Raw genomic sequence first — 26,700 nt, forward strand, 5'->3', positions numbered from 1 at the left:
TAAGTGAATGCACAGAAAATTCTGCTGTCACTGAGCCTGAGCAGGTTAGATTGGTTTGCTCCGAAGACAACATCAGTACTACAGTTGTTACTTGGAAATTAACTACATTCTGAGCATGAAGTTGGCGAAGAACCCCAACCCCCCCCCCCCCACACACACACACACACACACTGAGTGTTAATTCAGAGCCCAGTGAAAACGCCATAATTAAAAGTTTGAAAAGCTGGTATATTATAACCATTGCTGTTTATGTGGATGAGATTTTTAATTTCATTCACTTTAACATGTTTGTTGCCCAGTTTACTTAAAAAAGAAGTCAAGTTGAGTACGAGTAAGATATCTGAGTCGCTGCGGGAATGTATTAACGCGTACAGAGATCCTAGATCTGCATATGCAACCATACTTTCTGAGCCTTCTGTAGCTATTGATGGATCATCCATCGAACACTTATTGTGAAACTGGGGCTTTGCAGAACCTCTTCGCTAAAGCCCATTTGTTGTTAAATGAGGGTGTTTCAAAACATTGGAAACCTTCACTTCCTACACCTGGTGAGCCTCAGAGATGAACCATAGGCTGCACAGGTAGAAAGGTGTATTCCAGTGTGGAACTTTGCAGGTGACGTGGTTCGCTTTGACCTTAATCCTAGCTTCTAGTGCTTGCAAGTTTGCATTGAATAATGTGGTCAAAGTGTCTTAGCCCAGTGGTTGGCTGCATGGCATAGACCAACTTTTAAACTGGCCGGCGAGGATGGTAATGGGCATGCTGAAATGCAGAGAGATAGGATGTGAGGAGGCTTTTTCGATTGAATTTTGGTGATGATATGGTCTTGTTAATGACAACGTCAATGGTTTGTTGTATGGCCAAAGATATAACCCAATTTAGATGTATGGATAGCGTGGAGGTGAAGTTGTCTAGATGAGTTTGTGTACTCAGGCTGGATTCACCCTGTTTGTACACGGGCGGTAGTAGCAGGAATTCAGCTATTCAGGATTTAGCATGAGGATGTTGGGTGTGATTAGAACTTCTGCATGGTAGAATACACAATGTGGATGGATGAAGTATGACGAAGGTGAAATCAAGTTTCACCCTCACACTGGAAAGTGGAGACTCCTTGACAACCTCATAGTGACTAAAAGGAAATTGAATAGCTCAGGCTAATATGGGGAATTTTAGAGGCTATCACAGATAACTTTGCAAGAACCTTAATTGGTATTCCTATCCCGACAGAGAAATGTATATGGCTAAAGTACAATGCAAACTACAGGACTTTGGTCTGAAAGCCACGGTGCAAACCTGGGTCCAATAGAGTCTACAGCGGTAAAACATGTTTAAGGTCAATAGTAGCTCAAGGAACATAAGTGCCAGTTGCAGTCTGTGTTCAGGTAATGGTACAGATTGTTAACATTCTTGAGCATGATGGCTTTAAAGCTGCACATAAGTCAGAGGCCTGATTTGTACTTAGCAAAGAGGTTTCCTACTTCAGTCACTTGGCCAGCTCTATGGTGACGTATCTTTCAAATATCTTAACCTACCAAAGAAAGTTGGTGATGAGTCAAAATTTTACAAGGATTTCATGATCCAGTTGAAGTTTCCCGAGGGTGTTGTTACTTGACACATTTGAGTGTGTTTGAATTAATTTACGATGATAAGAATGAAGTGATGCGTAGGTACCACGTACAATCGAGTAGAAGGAAGGAACAGTTAATATTTGGAACATGCATGTAATAGTTAAATAATTTAGAAGTGATTTCATGGCAGCTTGAGAAATGATCAATTTAGTCTTAGACCAAGGCAGTAGATGTAATCAGTCCGACGAAAGGGATTGTCACATGTAAGCATTGTATGTCAAGATATCAAGAAAAAAATATTGTCTGAAATTAAACTGTTTCCCTAAATATCACTGACAAAAATGTTGCACCATTGAGTGTAGACTTTTTCCTAAGTTCAGGAGTGCAATAGTTGTGTAAACAATATGGAGGACATGGTATTTTTGTTGGACAATGTTTAGGCCACAATATTCTAGTCTAACACCACTAAAATTGTTCACTTACAGTTGTCAGGCGACTACATTACCACCAGATAAAGAGCACCAAATAATTTTCCTAGAATCACCTGTGAAGGCAATTGGGAAACTAGGCTCATGATGCCAGAGGATGATAGCAAGACCACCGTCCTTTCTAACAGCAGAGGTTGTCACTTTACCCTACCACAAAACACTGGAATGAGGATGATTTTTTATCTTGAAAGTTAAAATGTCTGCAGTTTCTGACATTCAGAGAGAGAGGTTAAGTCCAGTATTGTGTGATCTATTTCTGCATCTGGATACCCCACATGTAAGATTGAACACTACTAAATCACCGATTATTGTAGCTATCTTTAATTCTAGGGACGTACCTAATGAATATTCAACTCCAATTTCAAATCTTTGAGAATTATCCTTTCCATAACCATTTCCTCTATCAAGGGAGTTAGCGCTGCTGCCTTTCTAGGCACTTTGTTCTGAGATGGGAGCAGTACTTAGGGGCCAATTAGGATTGCGGTGAATCCGCATCCTCCGGGCCGGCGGTGGCTTCCGCCGGCCCGGAGGATGCGGATTCACCGCTGCGGTGCCTTCAAAGACCCCCGCCAGATTAGGATGGCTGGGGGGTCATCGGCGGACGGGAAGACCGTCTGCTGCTTTTCCTCCATGGTCGCCTTTCGACCGTGGCGTAAAAGCTCTAATATGGTGGTGGTGTCTATCAGACACCGCCAGCCATATTAGGATGGGGCAGAAAACATGCTTTTCCGCGGCGGCTTTTTCGCCGTGGAAAAGCATGTGGTCTTTTGTGTTTGGGGGCCCGTTGCGGGCCCCCAGGGGTGTTGGGGGTGCACATGGGGGGTACCTTTGGTACCCCCCTGCCTTTGCATGCATATTTAACATTGCGGAGGGTGCTGCTTCAAGCAGCACCCGCCGCAATGTTAACTATACGGGATGGCCAGGGTGGCGGTCACATCCTAATTCCGAGGGAGGGAACGCCGCTGCCCCTGCGGACGGACCCTCCACCTCGGGGGTGGCGGACAGAAAGGTCCGTCCGCCATCCTAATAGGCCTACTAATTTGGACCAGTGGTTTACGGTGCTCGGCATCAGCGCTTAATTGTCACCATGAGCAGATAAGACAGTCTGGCACATGGTGGCACTAGTTATCTTATTTAGGAATGAGCACAACAACTGTTGTTTATTAATTCAATATATTAAAGTTTACTAACACCCGCCGCCCAAGCCACTCTGAAATCTTTGGGGGCCTGGAATAGTCTGAATTGTCACACTTGTAGAAGTGTGATAGCTTGTAGTTGTGTTTGTATCGTTGTTGGCTGTACTTGCAGGGGGTTTGGGTGATGTGGCCTCCTAACGAGAGCCCTGGCACTTATTTTTTTTTACAAATTAAACACTGGATAGGAGTCTCAAGTGAAGCTCGTCATCGGTTCAACCAATAAATTGTTGGAGATTTTCTCAGTTTCACTAACATTTTACAGTTTCTCTTCTGTAGTTTATCTTAGATCTCTACTACAAATATGTGTAAGCATGTAAATGTGTTCAGATTACACACATATGTTGTTTATTTTTGCCTTTTAGGTAAAAGAGTGCCCTGGTGTTTATGATCTTCGTTAGGTTATTTCAGTAAAATGTTTTTTAGTGTGTCCTTTATATACTGCAACATATATATTCTAATCTAGGGGAAGCTCAGCTAAGTATATCTGTTTGGGAGGTTCTGTCGGTAAAACACACCTTGTTCTTCCTTTATATTGCGGGACTTAAAAATCCTACCTCAAACTGAGCCCTAGTACAAGCTATTCAGGAAGCACCTGAAAAAAAGGCACTCAACCTATCTGGTTGGACCCCACCTCCCCCCACCTCTTTCATCGAACTGTACATTTGTTGTACCTTTAGGTCTTTGAAGTGTTCTGCAGATATCACGTTAAAATACATAAATGCAGGTCAAGGGTCTTTTGCAACCCATGAGAAGTTCTCTGAATAAATGGCAGTCAAAGAACCAGAGGAATGCATTGTATGGCACTGAACTGTAGCACTTCTGTAGCACTTTAGAGAATTGCATTCACCTAAAATCAGGCTGTAATTTAAGGTAGGGTGGAACCGCACAGGCACATTGCTTTAGGCCCATAGGGCTTAAGACTGTCTGTGGCTGGGACCAAATGCCCTAAAGTGGGACCCCCACCCCTTCCTGGTGGCATCCCCAGAGCCCTCTCACGCAGAGTGCAGGGTTTCCTTCTATACATGCCTACAAGCCCATTAGGCCCTCTCAGGATAACGAGGCCCTGGAGACTGGCAGAGGCCCCGCGTGGAGCCGAATAATGGGTTTATGAAGGAATTACGACAACACAAAGTGCTTGCATTAATCTCTTCAAACCTCTTGTAGCCCATGGGTGACCCCAGAGCCAAGCCTTGACGCAGGCTTTGGCGTATTGCCCTATGGGAGTACCTGGAGCCTCCCTTTCAGGCCATGCCTCTGATAGGCTAACACGGCTGTGGCAGCTTCCGGTACGACTGGGAGGAGTCTGTCGCCAGCCATTTAGGGTCTGCTGCCAGGCCATAGATATTAAGGGGGAGAAAAGCCTTTTCACAATGTGAAAGATATTTAAAAAAAAGCGCAGCGCGAGCCTGGTTGTGTTTGTACTAAGGATCCAAGCTTGAAGCTACTTCCGAGCCACCGGGTGTTTCCCCCAGGGAGGGTTGGGTCGTGGGAGTGAGTGTGTGTGTGTGATCAGCGGTGAGATCACAGCCATGAAAACAAACATACATCTGTATACGAATAACAAAGAAGAAGTCATGCACAATGAACTTGTCCTTACATACATAAACATACAGCTAGATAAAAATAAATGCACGTCAATATGGCAACAAAACAAGGACTATATATGCAGAGTGCAAAAGTAATGCCAGGATCTGTTTGTGTGCCTGCGTGATCGCTATACATATCACAGCTCAAAGGCCGCTCACAGATGCACTGGTTGGTCTATTTGAAGTAACAGGAGTCATCCATTGAGATTTTATGTCTTCTAGGAAGAGGATGCGTAAATACCTCTCTATTCACAGAGCACTGAAGAAGGCTAATTGGGGCCTGACAAGCACGACCCCCTCCTCCTCCCTATAGAAAACACAAATAAAAAAAAAAGGTTTGGTGGGAAAAAAACGTGTCCCACTGAGACAGCCAACAACGTACTTACTCCCTTTGTCCTATTTTCCAAAGACGGAGTAAGAAATGGACCCCCCTTCCGCCCCCTTAACCCTCGCCCCACCCGACGAAGCCTCTAATTGGATGCGCCAGGAGACAAAGCCCAGCTGCACTGGCAGCGCCTGAGGAAAACAGAGCGCAGGCCCCGGGCCGCTGGGACCCGGGACAGGGCACGAGCACTGCAGTGCACTGCCTGCTCTTTGAGGGGACGTGACAGCCCCTTAAGAGGGGGGGTCCCGCACTGCATGGTTGCTTTAAGTGTGTTAGGGAAATGCAGGCAGGGTGATGCAGGAGGGAGGCCCGCACTGTACGACTGCATTATGTGTACTGGCGAAATGCAGGCAGGGTGGTGCAGGAGGCCCGCGCTGCAGGCCAAGCCCAGCATGACTGGGAGCGGCGCTGCATGGATGCATGCTGCACCCAGACAGAAGGCATGCAAAGCTCATTGCGGAGACGCGTCACTTCAGCAAAGCACTGCACGACAAGAACGCGGGGGTTTATACACTGGCATGCAGGGGGCGTGGGGTATTTAAGGACTGTCGCAATGTCGTGCACGGGAACAGCGCAGGCCGGGAGCAGTGTGCACGGCAGGGCATGCTGAGGAGAATCCGTACTGAACTGCACGCCCCGGAACAGCACAATGCGGAGCGAGCGGTGAATGGTCTCCAGCGCTGCACGGCTGCGTGTCATGGAAGCGCACAGTGCAGACAGGTGGGCCTGCTGCACTCTGAAGAACAGTGGGTTGGGGCCTCTTCGCTGCACTGTATGCCATGAAAGGGCACAATGCAGGCCGGGCTCCAGGGCCTGGAGGGGTCTCCAGTACTGCATGCTGCAAATAGAAGAATTCAGACAGTGCTCTGAGGGACAGGGGGTGGGCCTCTCTGCACTGCACTCCAGGGAAAGGCACAAGGAAGACAGCTTTGAAGGATTGGGGGCAGCACTGCAAGGCACAATGCAGACAGGACTCCGAGGGTCGGGCTCTCCTGCACTGCACTGCAGGCGGTGAAATGGCACAGTGCAGACAGGGCTCTGAAGTCCAGTGCTGCGCTGCCCCTCGTACATGCGGAGAATGTCGACAGGGCCCTGTGCGAGAGGTATGCACGGTGCCTCTTCAAGCAGAGCGCTGCCTGCGCCCTCACTGCCTCTCGGCGCCTGGAGGGGCGTGTATCCGGAATGGGAAGGTATGAATCTATAAACTCCGGGGCTGCCAGAGCTCGTTACGTCTGCCGTGCCCTACATTCAGGTCCTGATGCAGGGAGACGCCTCAGCAGCTCCAAGTGGCGTAGGGTGTGTTCTCCACCACGCCACCTCCTGACCATCACACAAAGCCATGGGGGAGGGGCGCCTTCTAGGCGCATCATCTCTGCCGGTAAATGCAGACGAGATTCCAAAGTAAAAAGAATTCATTCACAGGCATTACCATTGAACCCTCTTTCCACAAATGATCCGAATATTAACAATGCTGGCTCTTTTTTAGGCGCTTGACATCGCTGCCCGAATACCGCAATGGGTCGTTAAATCGCGATATACATGGGTTACTGACGACAGACTATTGGTCCGTTCCAGAGGATGGCCTGCCAGCTACCAGGACCCATTAACGCCTTCCGGGGGCTTGTGAAAAATTGAGTGGGCGGTTAAAAATGTTTGCTGACGGTTGATTGATTTTTTTCGTACAGGTGGATCGGCGTGTGATCTTTTCAAGCGTTTCCCTGTGCCCATGTATCGCTCGCAGGTTTTATTTTTCCTAGGGGAATTTAAATAACTGCTGTCAGACGGAGAATATATTTACATATATGTGAGCATTGGTGAATTGGTATGGGCAACCCAGGGAATCTGCGGTTGATAATCCCTTTTGATCCCTCTTCCAGGTCATTCCGCGATCCCGCGCCCACGCCAGCAGTAATCCCTGGAAGGTAAGCGAGCGGATCGACGCCCACGCCTAGTTTTCGTATACATTGCCGCCCCCCCCCCCCAGCTAGATCCCTAGACAATGTCATCAGACGGTTCATGCATTCCCTTTGCACATACCCCACACCCACCCGTCCGATGGGCGTGACACGCGCGCCTGCTGTCCAAAAATACTAATGAAAAGGCATGCATATAATAAAATACAATATCACAGAATCCATTCATTTTAAACCATAATACACGATAAGGCGAGTATGCGTTGCATAATATACCCCCCCCCCCCCCCCACACACACACACACTCACGCACACAGAATCAAACACGCCTTTTAATGTACATGCAATTCATGTGGGGTGTAGCAATGCAAAGTCGCCCCAAACGCCAAGGGCATTAACAGTGCTCGTGGGCGAGTGGTGGGAGCGCCGGGCGAGCATTAATGGAGACAGGGCGAGGCAGAAGGCGTGGAGGGGGCAGGCGGGATGGAGATGAGGGCAGAAGGGAATGAGGATGACAGCAGAGGGGGCAGGATGGATGGCATAATGGGCAGAGGGAGTGTGTAGGGGCAGACATGATGGATGGCGCTGGAGACAAGGGATGACTGGGGTGGCACAAAGAGGGTGGGGACGGGAGCAGAGGGGTGTCGTGGGGTAGAATGGGAGAGATGGGGCAGAGAGATTAAGGAGGGTACAGGAGGCCCGGAGATCTCGGGGTGGTAAAGAGCAGAGATGGGGAGCGGGGTGTGGTGGGGGAAGAAGGAATGGTGACAGTAGGGCAGACGGGTGGAGATCGGGCGGAGACAGAAGGCGGAGGATGGAGACGGGTCGGAGGCGCGAGGCGACGGGGGCGGGGAGGCGGCATAAAGGAGGCAGAGAGGCACTCACGGTAATCCGGGGGATGTTCTTTTTGCCTTGGTAGGACATGGTGGCACTGGGAAGCTGCGGGCTCTCGGTGGCAGGCTGGCTTCTCTCCCTTGCTCCTCCTGCGCGCTTCAAGTATGATGGAGGCAGGGATGCTGCGGATCAGGTGCAGGGCGGGGGCAGGGGGCTGTGGGCTGGGGGTGCTGTGTGTTTGGACTCTCCCCGCTCAGACAATAGTAAATCCCTTCTTGCAGTGCCAGCTGGGATCCAGAGACAGAATGGCCGATTGCGACTCCTCCCCTCCCTCAGCCGTCCTCCTGATTATGCTGCTGCTGCTCGTGGTTTTTTTTCAGTCTCTTTCTTCCAGCTGCCTCACCCACTTTGCTTCCCCCTGCAGTCTGTCCTGCGCGCTTTTTGCCACCGGAGGGCGCTAAAATTCCACAGTTCCCGAATCCAGCTCTGGCAGTCTACAAGATCACCCCGACCCATAAAAAATAAACCCGAATTGCAACACACGTTGTGTTAGGTCCACTCCTCTCTCAGGGAGAAGCCCCTCAGCACGCACACTAAACAACATCACACCAGCGTTTTTAAGAAGTCCAATCAGTCTCCATAAACACTTATGGCTTCCTGAACATGCGCGTTCTCATGGCTGAATTACAAATCTCAGGCGTTTAGAAAGACATTTTGGGGCAGATTTACAAGCCCCTTGCGCCTCTTTTGCGTAATTCTTCCCATGTTAAAAATAACACAACAGTGGTGCAAGGGCCTTGCAAATCTGCCCCTTTGTTTTGTTACACAGTTTTATATAGCGCAAACTTTACCCGGAACCGGTTATCAGAGTGCTTACATAGCACCAGTTGCGTTACATGAGGACACATTAATTTTTGTTAGGCACATTATTTACGGATTGTATCGCGCACACATGCAACTGAATAATCATTTAGCTCAGGGTTTTAAATGGAATGAAAAAAATAGGGCGTCCCCCACATATTTTACCCGGGGGGACGCCGTCCCCCCTGCCAAACAGCTGGACTTCACTCTTTGGCCTCTCGGGGACGAGGAGCTCGGCACCTTTTGTGATGTCACTTCCTGTCGTGACGTCACTTCCGGTGACAGCGCCCGCTTCTTTTTTTACGACTTGAGCCCTGGGCGTGGTCGATGTAATTAAGGGCGTGGCTTACAAATACCCAAGGCAAAAATCTGTGCTTGGGATAGTGTGCCACCAGACTGGTAATTTGCTGCTTCTGTCATTGCATACACATATATAATACAACAAGTAATATTACACCTACAACAAGTCATGGCTATTGGCGTTGCCAATGTGTGGTATCCTCTACTTTCCTTGCATGTCCTGGTCTCTGCCTTATGTGTTCTACCACTGTTCCATCTTAGAATGTGCCTTATTCAAGGTGTTCCACCTTCTCTGGTCAGTTGCCTGCTGGTCTTTGGAGGATGAGGTCCCTAGTTTATATTATACAATAAACTTCCTTCTTTTCACCTCCACCTGCCTGGACTTCATTTATTGGATGATTCTACATTTTGGCGACGATTGGACTACACCTACGCACAGGGACCTCAACTCATCAACACCTCGTTTTGTGGTATTTTCCTTGTTTACTGAAGATTCAACATATTTGCCTGTTTCACGACAATTTCAAACTCAAGGATCTTTGCAAGAACTTCGTTCATCTCTCCAGCAACAAAGCAACCAAAGGTACTGTTTATTGACGTATCCTGGTATTTATTAAAACCTGGATCGTTTTTTTTAATTAACCTGGACCGTTTTTTTTTTAACCAGAAAGTTGTGGCTGCTTCCCATAATTGAACTATTTGAACATCCCACGTTCAGATTTTCCTTTATTTATTTCAGCGTTCATTTTAAAAGAGGATTAATTGTTTATTTCATTGAGCGAGCCACTCACCCCGTTGCCTTTCAAACAGTATCCTAGCAACGCTCGAGCTCTGCCATTCCTCCTCAGCTTGCATCTGCGCTGTCAAAACGGACACGTCACTCTGCGTTTTGACGTCATCACGTCCTCCGCCATCTTTGCCGGTCCTGTTTTCACAGCGTCTTTCTCCGCTCGCCTGCGCAATCAGCTGCTGGGTGAGAAGCGGCAAGTGCTAACCGGCACTTGAACAACAGGAGAAGCGGCAAGCGGTTACAAGCGGCAAGCGGTAAGCCGTATCATCACTCAAGCACTGTTCTGTACCGTAACAGGAGGAGAAATTACAGGCGGTGACAAGCGGTAAGCTGTATTTTCAGCCAGCTCGAGACTGACATCTGGCTTCCCGCATTATTTACATGCTCATTGACTGTCATTGGGAACTACTAACGAGACAGTCGTCTGTGGCCTCAAAGTTTCTGCACATGTATGAAGATTGCCACTCTTCTCAACGCTGATTGGCACAGCATATTGGTATAATTACTTTATGTGATATGTACAACTCTTTTTAACGCTGATTCACACAGCATGTTGGTATAACTACTCTATGTGAGTTTTAGAAGTGCTTTTAGGTTACCCCACCTTCTTTACAGACAGCATCCGTAATTTACTGTATTTCTCCAAAACATGCAAAATGTCACTGCCCCTCCTTTCTTTCTATCTGAGCCAGGTGATCCTCCAATTCCTTGGCTCAAGTGGAAGAAGGTGTTTGCTCACTACGCCAGGGTCTGTGGTACTTCTCTCAGTGCTGAGAGAAAGTCTTCTTTGTTTATGCATTGTTTAGGCTCGGAGGGCCAGGATGTATTCGAAAATTTGCCTGATTTACCTGATGCAGAAGCCAACGCACTTAATGAATATGAGGTTTGCATAAGAAAGATGGATCTCCACTACCTTCCAAAGTTAAGCATGGTTTTAGAGCGTTTTCACTTTGGGAAAAGGATGCAAAAACAAAATGAGACTGTAGAGCAATATGTTACTGCTCTTCGCAAACTCGCTTCTACATGTTCTTTTGCTGCTACCTTAGATGAGAGACTTAGAGACCAGCTTATGCTTGGTTCTTCTCTCGAGAAAGCTAAGGACAATCTTTGGCAAAAGGATAACCCTAGTTTACATGAAGTAATCACTGCCCTCAAACTTCATGAGCACTCTAATACCTGTTCTGAGGTGATCCGTAAGAACGCCTCAGAAGAGAAAAAAGGGTCTACTGAAGTAAAAGAAATAAAAACGTCCTCAGTTCCCACAATTCAAAAGTCTAACACCTCTGACACGGGAAACACAAATGATAACAAAAATTCTGGTTCGGATGTTAAGGCAACCAGCTTTAAATGTTATCGTTGTGGAAATGTGGGACATTTAGCCAATGCCAAAGATTGTCCTGGTTGGAAAGCAACTTGTTCTATTTGCAAGAAGAGAGGGCATTTCACAAAATGTTGTAGGTCCAGTAAGGCTCAAAAGAAGGTGCGAGTGGTGGATATTTATGAACAAGAACAAACAGACCCAGTGGTATGTCAAGTGAATGCAGTGGGTCTTGATGGCCCAATGGAAGATGTTTCCATTGAAGGATGTTCTGTCAACATGCTATTTGATTCAGGTGCCAAGATTACACTAATTCCCAGGGTTTTCTTTGAAAAATTCTTACGTAACAAAGTAAAGTTACTCAAACCAGATCTAATTCCTAGAGGGTATGGTGGCAGAATAATAAGTCTTTTAGGATACTTTCTGGGTTCAATTGATTTTAAAGGGAGAGTCACAGCCGGTAAAATTTATATTTCTATGAAAGGAGATTCCCTTATCAGTTGGCTACATCAGAGAGACCTTGGGGTCTACCTTGATCCCAATCAGTCTCCTTCGGTCTGTTTGAGAGAAATGCCGGTTGATGTAGCAGTTGTCTCAGATCACACTGATTGGGCCAAAAGATATCCTGGAGTGTTTTCCAAGGATCTGGGGTGTCTTAAAAAATACCTTCACTTGATAAAATTAAAGGAGAACTCTGTTCCCATTGTGGCGAAGGTAAGAAATGTCCCGCTTCTGGTTCGTGACAAAATGAAAGCTGAGCTTGAGAAACTGGAAAACAATGGTGTAATAGAGGAGGTCGAAGGTACAGAATGGGTTTCTCCTGTGGTGATGGTCCGTAAGGCTAATGGCGAGGCAAGATTATGCATTGATATGAGGGAGTTAAACAAAGCTGTGTTTGTTGACCATTATCCCCTACCGAATATTACTGAAATGCTATCTTCTTTAGGTGGGGCCACACATTTTTCTACGCTAGATCTTTCCTCTGCCTACCACCAGGTAAAACTACACCCGTCTTGTCAGGATTTCACGACTTTCATCACTCCCTTTGGGACATATAAATTTCTTAGAATGCCGTTTGGGCTTATTTCTGCGGCCTCCGTATTTCAAAGAGTGATGGAGGGTATTTTGGGTGGTCTGTCTGGTGTTAAGGTCTATCAAGATGACATCCTGGTTCATGGCGTTGGTTCTAAGGAACACGATGACAGAGTGTGCGCGGTCTTGCATAGGTTGCAAGACGCGGGTCTCACACTTAGATTAGATAAATGCAAATTGGGGGTTGAGACAATTGAGTATTTAGGACATCTTGTGTCAGGCTCTGGTATCAAACCTAAACCGTCGTTGGTCGAAGCCATATCCAATCTCAATTATCCCAGTAATAAAGATGAGTTGGTTAAGTTCCTTGGGATGTCAGAGTTCTATAATAAATTTGTTCCTGGTTTTGCCCAGAAGACTGAAAAGTTGAGAGTTTTACTTGGAAAAGGACAAGAATTTGTTTGGGACAAAAGTTGTTGTGAGGAGTATGATCTTATTAAGAAGTGCCTCAATAATGCGCAGAATCTTGCTAGCTTTAATCCCACAAAAGATTCCTATATTATGACTGATGCCAGTTGCAAAGGTATTGGAGCTGTTCTTTTGCAGAAGGGTGAGGAAACTGACAACACCATACTTTTCATTTCAAGACCTCTAAGAGGTGCTGAGGAAAATTATTCCGTGGTGGAAAAAGAAGCTCTGGCTGTTTATTGGGCTGTTTATAAATTAAAGAAATTTGTCTGGGGCAAAAGGTTTTCTGTTATCTCTGACCACAAACCTCTTAAAGAAGTTTTTGAAAAAAAGGGGATTGATTGCATATCGCACAGGATAAGAAAATGGGTTGTCGCTTTGCAGGACTTCGAATTTGGTGTGTCTTATCTACCTGGATCTAATAATATACTTGCCGACTGTTTGTCCAGGCTCACGGGCAAGGCTTCTTCTGAAGAACAACGTGACGATTTTTTCTGTTGTAATGAAGACTTGTCAGAGGATGTAAAAGTTTGTGTGGTCACCGAGGGTGTTATTACGGAGGATGAGTGGATCAGTGAATTGAGATCTGATTTAGACCTTCAACAAGTCATTACATATGTTCGTGATGGTTGGTGTCTAAAAAAGGATTGCAATGAAGTGGTGAAGAGTTTCTGGACTGTGAAAGATCAGTTGTCTTGGGTTGATGGAGTGTTAATGAGGTGTAGCAGACTTGTTCCTCCAACTAGATTGAGACATAAGATTGTGGAGTATGCACACTCTAGTCATATGGGCATTGCAAAAACCAAATCAAGAGTCAGGGAAATCTATTGGTGGCCTGCCATGGACACTGAAATTGAAAGATCTGTGAGAGATTGTCCACAATGCTCAGTTAGTGATAAGATACTCAAGTGCAGAACTCAACCTATGGTAATCAGAAAACAGTCTACTGGCTCATGGATTGATGTCTCATTGGATATCTTAGGTCCTGTCAAAGTTAGCAGTCAAGACAAATATGTTATCGTTTGTGTTGACATGTTTTCAAGGTGGCCGTTTATTAAAGTTGTGAACAAGGTGGATTCCTCTTCTGTGGTTACCTTTTTGGATGAATTGTTTTCCAGTGAAGGTCTGCCTAACTCGGTGCTCACCGATAATGGTGTGCAGTTCGTCTCTGGTCTGTTTGAGGGTTTTCTTAGAGAGAGAGGGATTCTGCACAAGCGTGCCTCTGTTTATCATCCAGAGAGTAACGGTGTTGTAGAGAGATTCATCAAGGTCCTGAAAGAAACAATGCAATTAGCTCTAGTGTCCAGCTACAATTGGGAGGAGGCCATTAAAAAGAAAGTATGTGAGTATAGATTCACCACACATTCTTCTACTGGTGTGTCACCTTTCCTATTGTTCAAAGGAAGGTCTCCTTGCACTCCTCTCAAGCCTTCTTGGGTTAGTACGAAGATTGGGGTTAATGACACTTTGTGCACTGACTGGAAAGAGAAGGAGTTGGGAAATGTAGCAAAAAGGAAGGTTGAGTATGACATAAGAAAAGCTGCTAAAAAAACTGTGGTGAGAGTGGGAGATGTGGTGAGGATTAAATTGCCAGAAAGAAAGTTTGGTGTTTCAAAATTCAGCCAACCAATCAAAGTTATAAAACTTCTAGGTAATGCAGTTAAGACACAAGATCACAAGGTGTGGAACCTCAGCAGAATAGCTGTGTGTCGCGCCAAGAACATGGAAGACAATGTAGTGTCTCATTCTCCTGTACCCTCAACTTCTGTTCCCGTTAGAAGATCTACAAGGAAGAGTTCTGTTCCTTCTCGTTTTATTGACTGAGCTCCTGCTCACTTGTTACTGCAAATGTCACTGTTTTGCTCCACGTCTTCCTCCCTGTTTGTTCACCACACCCTCCACCTACCTCTTGTGTTTCATTGATAAGAGGGAGGTCTTGTGGTATCCTCTACTTTCCTTGCATGTCCTGGTCTCTGCCTTATGTGTTCTACCACTGTTCCATCTTAGAATGTGCCTTATTCAAGGTGTTCCACCTTCTCTGGTCAGTTGCCTGCTGGTCTTTGTAGGATGAGGTCCCTAGTTTATATTATACAATAAACTTCTTTCTTTTCACCTCCACCTGCCTGGACTTCATTTATTGGATGATTCTACACAATGGTTGTTAGTTGTGTTAGATAAATAAGCAACAGCTATGGCTTCGTTGTATAGAATATTGAAAATGCTTCAGCTCTGATATTATGAGACTGTACAAGAACTAAAACGAGTATCTTTGAAGTTACATCAAAGGCAGTGAAGGGTGGCACTGCTGCAGAATTAAGATTTATTTTTTTCATCCTTAATGTGCAGGCAAAAAGGGAAAGCCCGATAGAGACCCATCTCAGCACCTGCGTTTTACAACTGCCGGTGCTGAGCACCAGACACACAATTGATGGACGGAATGCAGAACAAATCAAAACATTCACCCCAGTCAAGAGATCTGGGTGAAATCCATCAACATGCCACCAGGGCACAAGTCCCAAAAAAAGAAGTGGGGGGACGCTGTCACCGGAAGTGATGTCACGACAGGAAGTGACGTCACGAAAGGTGGCTTGCACCATCGGGCTCATTGCCTCCCATCGCTCACCCCTTAGATGCGATTGCATCTGAGGAGCCAGCGCGTGTGCAGCGTGCTGTGAGCTCCGATCTCGTCCCAGAGAGGCCAAGGAGTGAAGTCCAGCTGTTTGGCAGGAGGGACAGCATCCACCCAGTAAAATAAGTGGGGGGACACCGTCCACCCGCGTGATACCCCGACTCGAGCCCTGCATGCCACCCCAGTTCAGACCTGGCCATATGCCTATCAGTCTTGACCATGTGCCTCATGGGAACAGTCCAGCCCGAACTGCCAAGCCAGGCCCTCCCTGGACCGGAAACAAGAATCCTAGGACCGGTTTTGGGGTTTCACCCCTCTTCAGCCAGGATAGCTTGATTCCAGTGGCACAATGAGCCCAGGACCCACTTCTGGGCATTCCTGGCGCACTTAGGGCAAGAAAGCAAAAGACACACAATTGATGGACGGAATGCAGAACAAATCAAAACATTCACCCCAGTCAAGAGATCTGGGTTAAATCCATCATTCTTTTGCTCACCATGCCACCCCAGCTGAGCACCAGCAGGACCCGGCCCACTTAAAACCCTGATTTAGCGTTTGAATGATACGCATCATTAACATCCAGCCACTCACCTGCGCAGGCGGCTGGATGGTTGCATCTGTCAGAGTAGGATTCAAACCTTTCATATACAAGATACACTTCGAGCATGCAGCAGCAGGCGCACCACCCACTGTGGTATCTTTCCAGCTGTCACAGGCACCAGCCATTAAAGAAAAGTAACATTTTATAAGGCTGAGAACTAGGCCTGCACGAAGTACGTATTACCTACTCGTCCATCTGCCTTGTCTCAGTCCTTATTGGAGATATTTCATATCTAACGACAGAAATTATTTTTATACCAAAGCGTACTTACAAACTACCCCAATATTGGCCAACTTTTCCTTCCTTCGACCAGCGTATAAAGAGGAAGTAGTCATACACTACCTGGCCACGTTAAACATAAAGAACAGAACAAGGAACATACATTTAATTTATTTCTTGTTGCACCCCCCTCCCCCCCCCCCCAAAAAAAATTGGCAAGGTCAGTTAGTCAATTTAGGACTGTGACGAGGAAGACCAGAACTCAGATTAATGAGGTTTACCAGTAAGCAGTGGTCGAAGTGTATTACAAAATGTATGGGGACTGCGACGCTACGTTCAAATGGGGTCTGGGTGAGAGAACGTAGTGGCGGGTCAAAGGTGTGGCTAAAAAAGAAAATATTCTGTAACTTTTTTCGGTTTTTAAGGCACAGCTTAAATGAAAAATAAATGCTTAAGTTAATTTAATCAGTGAGAAGTATACAATCATCCATAATAAAAACTCTATTAGTTATTACACTGCACCTGAGAGACACAGAATTGAACCCTGGTTGGTGCAGAATTGTGATTTGTGTATCTTTAGTGGTTAAATGTCCCAGTCTGTGACATAAAGCAGTGTGACTATGTATGTCATTATACTAAACTTGCATTACACACAGAAGAAGGTAGGCTGCCATAAAATGTGCAAAACAGGTTTAAGAAAGAACGGGCTTCCAAAATATATATATTTTAGTAATACCCAGACAGTAAGTAGTAGTGCACATTTTTTATTACTTCTTTAAAAACACACACTTCACAGCTCAGCTGGTAACTCCCTTGCAGTACCACTCAAAAAGAGTAAATTTGTGTAATCAGGAAGTTTTAGTGATTCTGTTAATTAAAGCCAGTACCGGTTTCCAAGAATCCATTACATTTGCAGATTGACCAGTTGCACACATTTACATTTCTTCCAGGCAAGCGGAGACCCTGGCAAGAAGGCTTGTTTAGCTGTCTGCCCCATCCTCAGTTTCAAAGCTCTTTAGACTCCCTGCCATACACTTCAGCGGAAGCATTACAACTGTCAGGATTAACCGTCTCGCGACGGTCGCCTTTTAACATAAAGTTGGGGAACTGTTTTTCCTGAATTAAAATATGATGGGCATGTCATGCCCCTTAGATCCCGCCCACTTCGACCTTTGCCAGTAACTAACCAGGTCACCTGCCCTTTCTCACATACTGCTGCTGACATCCTGACCCTGCGAAGTCTCCAGCTTCATCAGTGTTTTCTTTTCACAAATATTCACTGCAGCGGCAGCCGGCACAGATAAACGCAGTGAGGCGGGGTGGGGTGGGAGTGGGGAGAAGTCAACAGACAATGGAATAGGTATAATTAACTGCTTCGATGCGGCGCAGGTTTCCCCGCTGTGCGGGCAAATTTTGTGCGCAAATCGGACGGCGCCCAGCCGCCCAACGCACACGCCCACCGTGACGTCATACGGCCAGGGGCTGTTTGAAGCACGGAAGAGAATACATAAATAAATAACACCTATACCGTCGTTTGTCGACTTCCCCCCCTGCTGCGCACTGCCCTGCCCCACTGCGCGTACCTGTGCCGGCTGCCGCCGATGAACTCTCCTAGAAACTTCTGGATTTGGGTGTTGCTTTTCACTCTGCTACAAGTAATGGGAAGATGGTCCTTGACCTGCCGCTGTATAATGGTGGTAGCAGGAGGGTCAAGCCTATCCAATGCCCATTCAAAAAAATAGATGAGCTAAATGTTTCACTTGGGCCTGAGGCCTGCATTTTCCAACCTATCGCTTCATGATATCCAGCAGCGATCTGGAATAGTTGCAGTATCTGTGTGGATAGGTGTGGCAACATCAGGGATGAAAACTGTTATACACCACTCATATTAAAAAATGAACAGCAGGATATCACACAGCAGTCCCACTGCAATGAAAGGCAGTTCAAGCCCCCATCACAAAGTATTTCAGAGTCAAATGCAGCGAAATGGCAATCTGAAAAAATATATTGCCTTCCTTGCAAAAGTAAATAAAATATGCACACGACTGCAACAAAAACTAAATAGCAGTTTGTTTTATTTTCTCTCTTTTGTGAATCCATTCATATCTTGCTGGACTATTTTAAACAAATAACTAAAAAGTGAGCAAAAGAAAGGTTGTATACTGAACGATGGTTAGATATAGTACAGTCTGTGGATCTTTATATTTAATTTGCTTCGTATTCAAGTTTATGTAGAAAAGTGTAGGTGCGATTACTGTTTCTTCAGGACCTCGATTTAAAGTATCAAAGATTACAGAAATGACATTACTATCACCAATGCTGAGGTGACACCACATACAACATTACTAATGACATAATCAGTGACAACACAGCTGTGGCATTACATACATTACACATAGAGGAGAAGCCGCAATGTCTATGACTGTCAAAAATGTAGTACTATATTGATTGAACGAACAGCCAGTGCTGCAATTCCACTGTATCCTTCAGTGCCATGCCCTAAGTGCGAAGGGTATGCCCGCATGTTGGTCCCATACCCACTGTGCCACCGGAACCAAGCTACATCCAACCAAAGAGTCCCAATCCAGGTGAAACAGGCTATGGGTCACTTGTGTTCCTGTTCAGAGAGGACCTGGCCTGGCAGTTCTGACTGGTCTTTTCCTCTGGTAATAGGGTCAAGACTGCTTTGCATACGGCTGGCTCCAAACTGAGATGGCATGGTATGCAACTTAACGACGGAGTGGGATGTGACCCGAGCAATTACAAATGGCTGAGATTAATTCAAGCTTTCCACCCATCACTTTTTTTTGTATACTGCAGTCCCACTGGAAGACAACAGAGATTGTGTGGTAAAATGACATTCCACTGAGAGACAGCCGATGCTCTCAGAGAGATTACATTGAGGTGAAAGGTTGCAGTTCCACTGACAGGCATCAGATTTTATAATGTAATGACAGATTCCATGGAGTTAAATGGCTGCAGTTCATATGACAGCCAACCACCTGTAATCTCTCACAGAGCTCATAGGGAGTCGCAAGGCTAAAGGTCCACTTACAAGGGACAGATGTATTCACAGAGGCTGCTCAGAAAACAAGCATTTGCAATGCAATAGGTCTCGCATTTACTTGAGTTTGAGCTATTGACATTGTAAATGACAATGACTTTTATATATGTTTTGGTTTTTAAAATGTAAATAAAAGGCATCGTCATTTACAATGCCAATAGCTTAAACTCGCGTAAAAGCAAGCCCTATTGCATTGCAAATGCTTTTTCCTCATATGTCATTGAGTGGACTGCAGACAAACGGGAGATAAGCACTTTGACCTCCCTCTTTGACATAACCCACGTGTCATGAATGTGCCAGAAGCTTCCAGTCCAGTCCAGTCTTCTTCCCCAGAGTTGCCAGCACCCATGCCCCATCTGCCTCGTGTTCTGTGGCTTAGCTTGTATTCATCGGAATGGGGTTTATAAAGCTCTACATTTAAGATGCGGAAATGTGGCCAGTTTCATCCAGGCCCCTTGCTCTGGGGTCCCAAGAGTTGGTCCACGAGGAGAGATGTCACGCCACATAAATGAGTCTCCTTGGCAGTCTGCGTCCGCATATGTGTGCACGTGCATGTGTGTGTGTGCTTGTCCCACATTTTTGAGATCCTGGCTTGCCTTCAACCCGGTCCTCTCTGACTACACTGGACACAGAAACATCTCCCCTCAGTGCTTCCGGTCCGGGCTCGCTGCGAAATATTTAGGGGCCCCGAGTGATAGAAAGGTTTGAGCCAAGTTGTCTCACTTCCAGTTTCCCCTGTCTGTTTTGATGTTCTGATCAATCTTGCAAATTATTCACGGTTTTATCCTGCCTGTTATGCCTGCGCCCTACACTTGGTTCTGCTTGTGCTGGTGTCTACGTCCTGCTTTGCCTGCCTGTTCCTCCGGTCTGTCTGTATATTCATCCAGTCTGCCTGACCCTCTCCTCGCCTCTGCATGCCAGTATCGCCTTTTAGTAACTGCTACTCTGTTCTGCCTGTATCTGCGCACTCTCCTCTGCCTACGAGTATCTGAGCACTCCACTCTCCCTGCCTGTATCTGCTCAATTTCCTCAGCTTGCCTGTATCTGCACACTCTTCTCCAGGGGCCCAGGAGGTGGCAGAAGGAATGGGGGAAGATAATACAATTTCGCTGTTTCTGCCATCAGGAAGTGAGGGAAACTGAAAGCACACGATGCACGCGCTGCCAGTCTCCGGGGACAGGAGATGTGCACACAGACGGAGTGCACATCTCCTGTCCGTACGCGTGCACATCTCCTGTCCACGCGTGCCATCTCCTGTCTCCCTTTGGCACAGAAAGCGGCAACAATAGAGGCTCGCAAGGCAAAGCAGCGCATGCGCTGCGTTCGCTAGCGAGACCTAAAAATGGCTGCAGATCCACCGATAGCCAAAATGCAACCTTATATACATTATATGCAAATGAAAGATTGCAGTTGCCCATACAAGTATTTTCTGTAGACAAATAGGCTTCACTTCCACTAGCAGACAAGGGATGCTCTCACTGAAATGTCATATTCATAAAAGGCTAGAGTACACACCAGAAGTGCTTTCACGTGCCAAAGAAGTGCTGTTGGATCGCGTAGCAGGTTTAATAAAAGTCCCGGAAAGTGCCATTATGTATCTAGAAGTTTAGATGTACGTGTACATGAAACTTGCACATTTTTTATGCACTCGTGATGTAATTGATATTACTGATTATGTCATCATTGCTTTCACCAGTGATGTCACCGCTGATCTCTTTCATGGAGTCATCTCTGATGTCATGTGCGAGACCTTGAGCAGTGTATTGAGGAAAGGAGGGTTTTTTGATAGGGCATGCAAATGTTATGGCATTTTGTTTTTTAACATTTCCAACTGAATTTATCTATGTTTTTTTTCTTGCCACCTTATTGGTGTTTATATATATTTATTTGTATTTTGAGAATATAGGAGTTCTAAAGTGGGATATTTCCACATTTATTTAGCTGATAAATATGCACTTACACTTTGATGCTTGTCCTGATTTAGCAAATTAAGCAGCCAAATCTAGCAAAACCCTACACCCACAGGTAAATATTAGCATCATACTACAAATATATGCCAACATATGCCTGGATTAAAGGAAATCTTAGTCTGTGTTTTCCTCTCCATACAGTCAAGCTGCTCAGCCATCTGCCTGGAATTCATGAAAGACAGCACGGAGAATCAATCAGAAGTAGTACAATTTTCTGTATTTTTCCACTTTTAAAAATAAATACAGCCAGGAAACACATTGTTTTTTGTCTGCATGTATCTATAAAAATCAGTGAACACGGAAAACTGTGAGCCTTAGTTATGGATAAACTAGAATTATAATATTAAAATACCATCTAGTAATGCCGTTAAAATAGATATTGCTCCATAAAGTATGAGTAATTTGCACATAGCAACTAAATACATAACATTTGAATTATTTGGCCTTGATCCAAATTATTGGATATTTTCCCTTTTATTTTTAATATAAATGTAAAAGGCAAAACATGAAAATATTTTCTACATTTGATTAGAATCACATAATTCTTGTGTATTATGGATTCAGCCACTGGAATTCCGCCATTTTGTTCTCAGCAGTCACTACCCGTTGCCGAGCATGACAGTCCCATCTGAATAATTTAAATGAACTATTCAATATAATGTGACTCTATTAGTTCTGTAGGTACTTCACATATGCCGTGTAAGCAAAATGGATACCACTGAATTAAATCCTCTATCCACACTTAGGTGGACCTTGTAAACCTCTTCCACTCTAAAACAAATTGTGCTTTTATAAATCAATATCAAAATTAAAAAAAATGCATTTACTGTAACTTCACTTGCCAACTAACATGAATAGACTATTACATCACCTATCTTTCTGTTTACGGTAACATTTCCATGTTAATGGATATCATTTTCATGCCAAGAAAAAACAAATTATAGCATATAAAATAAAAAGACGGGCACCTGTAAACTTAAAACAATCACATTCATAGTTCTGGAACGTTAACAAACCACTCAACTTAAGTCTAACTTTCCTGGGCATTCAATTTTTATGACTGTAAAAAATGACCACCAATTTGTGTTTTGTTGTTTGTCATTCCAGCAGTATGAATTGGCGCAAATATCCAAGATTCATACATTTACCATCTTTCCTGTATTTTAGCTATTCTAATCTCACACCCCTTAAAGGTTCTTTCTCACCCAAGAAGATCTATTTCACCCTTCCAAACACTTGTCACTAACCCCCTTCCATGCTGATGACGAGCTGGGCTCGTCATGGCGTAGCCTCCTCGCACGCTGATGACGAGCCCAGCTCGTCACGTAACATGCGATTTAAAAAATCTCAGCGTGCGAGCGGAATTCCGCTAGCGCGCATGAGGTTAAGAACCCACTCCACCAGCTAATCCATGAATCTTCTCCAAACGCCCCACTAAGGGTTAAGTCCCTTGACTTCCACCTTCCCATCGTGTACAATGAGCATCCACAGGTGCTGTGGCCTTGCAAATCCCTAAAGACTTATACCAGGAGTGGCAGCGTTGGCTTCCTTGCCTTCTGTAGGAATTTGTCCTTGTCCAGCATTGCATGACCTATTTTTTTCCATCCCCAGAGCCCACCAAAGTCTGTGTAAGCACATGTTCAAGGCAGTGGTTGTGGAGTCATACCCGAAGGACTACAAATACTTAATTATCCTCCAGTATCAGGTGTGATATTATCATTCCGGTCTGGTAGTGTAACGAGTAGCCTGGTGGCTCCCTAACAGAATTATCTCCAAGCATTTGGTCAACTTGGCCACTGCCAGCTCCCCTATTTGTAGGATTTATTCATGGAATTAGTCATTCCACAGACTGTCCGTAGAAGGGGGCATATTTACAAGGAAATGACGGAGCGCAGAGCTGCACCAAATTTGCCAGCGTCGTGCTCCGACATTTCCAAAACGCATGGATGCACCGTGTTTCCAACAATAGGACACACCCCATGTATTTTCGCTAGCATTGGCTCTAAAATTAACTGCCTAGCACCAATGCAGGCCCCCTTGCACAAAAGGGCAAGGGTGCCTGCGTTGCAGGGCATGATTGTGTATGTGCAGCAAGGTCTCCCTTCCTGCACATGGCGATTTGCTGCTTCTATGTCCGCTGTATTTTGCAGCACACATAGAAGTAGCAAATCGTCATTATTTCATGATTGTTTATGTGCAGGAAGGTGCTTTATGTGCAGGAAGGGGCACCTTCCTGCACATAAACAATCATTAAGGTGTTTTGCTCTTTCTATATGTGCTGCAGAATGCACATATAGAAAGAGCGCCATTCTAACGCTTGCTATTTCATGACGTTCGTTTCTTGGCACTTCCTCAGATGAAATGGGTGTTGTGGTGGAAGCCCACAGCGACACCCACTATACGCCCCTTTCTAGCAAAGTGATGCTTGTAAAGGGGGCATATTTACAAGCCACTGTTAAGCCACTCAAAGTGGCTTAACGCTACTTTGTAAATATGGAGAAGGGCATTGCGCCACAGGAACGTCACAATAAGTGGCGTTCTGGCCGCACTATCCCCTTGTTAATATACCGCATGGTGTGTAATACACCCAATGGTTACTCAACCCCTCCAGCATTTGTTGAAACGTGTGTGATATTTACCATCTAGTCACGGGTGTAACAGCATCTCTAGTATTTTGTACAGCATCTCCCATCCTTGGGCATGTGCAGTATTGCTCATAATGAGTATGTCTTTCCATCGATCCCCCAAAGCGCTACAGCCAGGCATCTTTCCTGAGCTTCCTGAAACAGGAGTTTGCGTGGGAACCTTGGTGCCGTTAAGTTTACGCATGTCTGATATGACATGGGCAGTATCTCTTGAAGGGCACGAGTCTTGAGTAACTTTGTCCTTCACATGTGGATGTTGAATGCTGTGCCCACCCCATAGAAAATCAAAACACTCAACTTCAGGCATCCCATGTTCCCCCTTGATCTGCTCAAGTGACCATATTGACCATTCTCCAGCATGTCCGCCATCTTGACACCACTTATCAAATCACATCAGTCGTTCCCAGGGAGATGTCCTGGTCAAACCAAGAGGTGTGAATGTGGAAGGCAAACCTGCTATCCTTAGACGGACATTCATCGTGTCCCAGACCCTAGGTGTAACGCTGTCCACTGGAGATGGACACAGTTGTGCACAGCTCGGGTCGAATTAATCAACCAAGTCCGAAAATTATGAGCGATGTCCGCCCATGTAAATTGGCTTAAACCTGCCTGGAAGCGCTCTGTGAGTTCCTAGGCATGCATGTTATGAGCAAATCTGGTCACCATCTTCCATTTACGACGGATTATTTTTTACCCTTTGGCCACAGTTTTGATGCCTTTGGGTCCACTCAGAATTGAAGACTTCCTCGTGGTCATAAAGCGTGCCACTGAGTTGGGTGATAATACACATTTGTTATCCGCCAACAAGATACCTCTTAAGGTAGGTATGTGCTCTACAGACATAAGACTATCTGTTTGTTTTTTTTAGGAAAAGGGAGGAAATTGGCCAAACACGTGGATTGAAAACAAAGAACAAAAGTGCATGCTTCGATTCTTCCACCATCCAGGCTCGCAATCCCAGAATCCTATGGGGCACCACAACAGAGATGAGTGGCCCTGGAGGGACAATTATGCAAGTGAAGGGGTAATTATGGCGCTGGTTCAGAGCGGCTTCCGTTATCCCAAGGGGCCGAGGGGCACCATCATTACAAGGGCAGACTCCATGCCCTGCAGACACGATCAATGGCAATTAGTAATGCCACCTGTTCTGGTGTGCCCACCACTCGCCCTCTGTCTCTCCGTCAATGTAACATCGCAGCATGCGGAAGCCAGTGAAACGCTGCGCCGATGTACTGCCATGCTGAATGTTTCAATGACGCTCAACGCTCCTTGCCGTCACTGCACCACACTCACACCTTACCAGACTACTCGCTGCCTCCTTCCCACACGCACCCTTTACCTAAGTCCTCTCACTTGCAAGACTCTTATCAATATGGTAGGTTGCCCTAGGAGAAGTATTTCGTTCCACCATATATTGCAAAGCGGACCCATTCATTCATTCATTAATTCATCCATCCATCCATCCATCTATTGCCCAGAATTAGACATATTCGAATGTCTATCTTCCAGAATCTCAGTGGTAACCAAATAGAAGTTATTAATTATTTAATAAAAAGGAGTATTTCTGAGCTGTCGAAAATATCGCACGGACCCACAAAATCAAACACCAGAACATTAAAGAGGCAAAGAAAGGTGTTTAAAGACTTTTTTGTTCCTAATCTGGAAGGAAAAAAGGCAGGAGTTTAGAGAAGCAGAAAGGATTGTTTTCTTGCTGAACAATTCACCCCTCCCCCCCTTCTAAAAAAGACAGGACGCAGGTTCACGGGTCCACACACATTTACCAGAAAGATTTTCTTCCTAAGTGTGTGGCTTTGTTAGGTTGGTGTAAAATCCCGCAAACTTTGTTTCTACATCTATATTGGTACTGCCAGGACAAAAAGAGACTCAGGGCGGCTCCTCCGCAATGGCGGAGGTGCGCCGCCCCCCTGCTAAAAGAGTAAAAAGAAAATGATAATAAAAGCATTTTATTTATTCCAATCTGGCAGCTGACAATGCGAGTTTTCAGTGGGGCGAGGTCAGGCAATTCTGTGTGGATGGCAGGGGGAGGAGTGGTGGGCACTTTAAGTGCGCATGTCTGTTGGCCGGTCGTTTTAAGTCAGCCAAACAAACATGCTTACTTAGGTTTCTTCAACCCAACTGTGTCGCACAGCCAGATTGGAGAAACACCACAGGCGCCAGGCACTGTCTGAGCAGCAAATGAAGCCGCTCAGACAAATCCCAGCGCATCTCTCATGCTGAGAAGTATTCCCAGCATGAGAGAAGCGCTAGGATTGGCACCTGGGAGCCTGCACAGTGTGCAGTGTGAGTCTAGGATTGAGAGAGAGAGAAGCAAGGTGGTGGCCGTCGGAGCGGCAGGTAAGTGCAATTTTAATAATTTTAAATGTGTTTAGTTTTGATTATTGCCCCCGCCCCCGCCCACCACTGAGCAATGATAACAGCCACCACTGAATGGGGATGACTAGAAGCTAAAATAAATTGTATTTAGATTTATCAACCATTCTTTCAAATAAGCTAAAAGTGTCATGAATATTTCACTAAAGGGCTCCATACTTTCACCCACCCAAAGGCGGCATGCTTCATCATAGGGCCCGCAGCCCTCTCTTCACAAGTGACAGTTTCCGGCACACATCTTCACTTTGTTAGACCACAACATTAGAGTAAATTCATGAGATCTCAAGAGCACAAACTTAACTAATCTACAAGGAAAAGGAAACACATACTACTAATCTACCACCTATTTACCTGCACCTTGGGTTCTGGAGTATAGTGCTACTTGCCACAAGTCCTAGTAAGGTTTATCTTGATTCTAGCCATCCATAATGAGATTACCTCT

General features: G+C 45.6%; 1 protein-coding gene across 2 annotated transcripts in view; it reads right to left on the bottom strand.

Moving 5' to 3' along the window:
• The window catches only part of DPYSL3 (dihydropyrimidinase like 3), a 332,011-nt gene that overhangs the window by 167,592 nt on the left and 137,719 nt on the right, over window positions 1-26,700 (bottom strand). Inside the window, exon 1 of one of the 2 annotated variants that reach the window (XM_086931568.1) lies at window positions 8,022-8,352. The exons of the other annotated variant lie outside the window; for it this stretch is intronic. Within the exon in view, the coding sequence (XP_086787694.1) occupies window positions 8,022-8,060 (39 nt within the window). The 5' untranslated portion in view covers window positions 8,061-8,352. Of the gene's footprint in view, window positions 1-8,021; window positions 8,353-26,700 lie in introns of those variants that run through there. 2 annotated transcript variants of the gene reach the window in all.

This window comes from Lissotriton vulgaris, chromosome 7 (genome assembly GCF_964263255.1).
Source record: "Lissotriton vulgaris chromosome 7, aLisVul1.2, whole genome shotgun sequence".
Classification (NCBI taxonomy): domain Eukaryota; kingdom Metazoa; phylum Chordata; class Amphibia; order Caudata; family Salamandridae; genus Lissotriton; species Lissotriton vulgaris.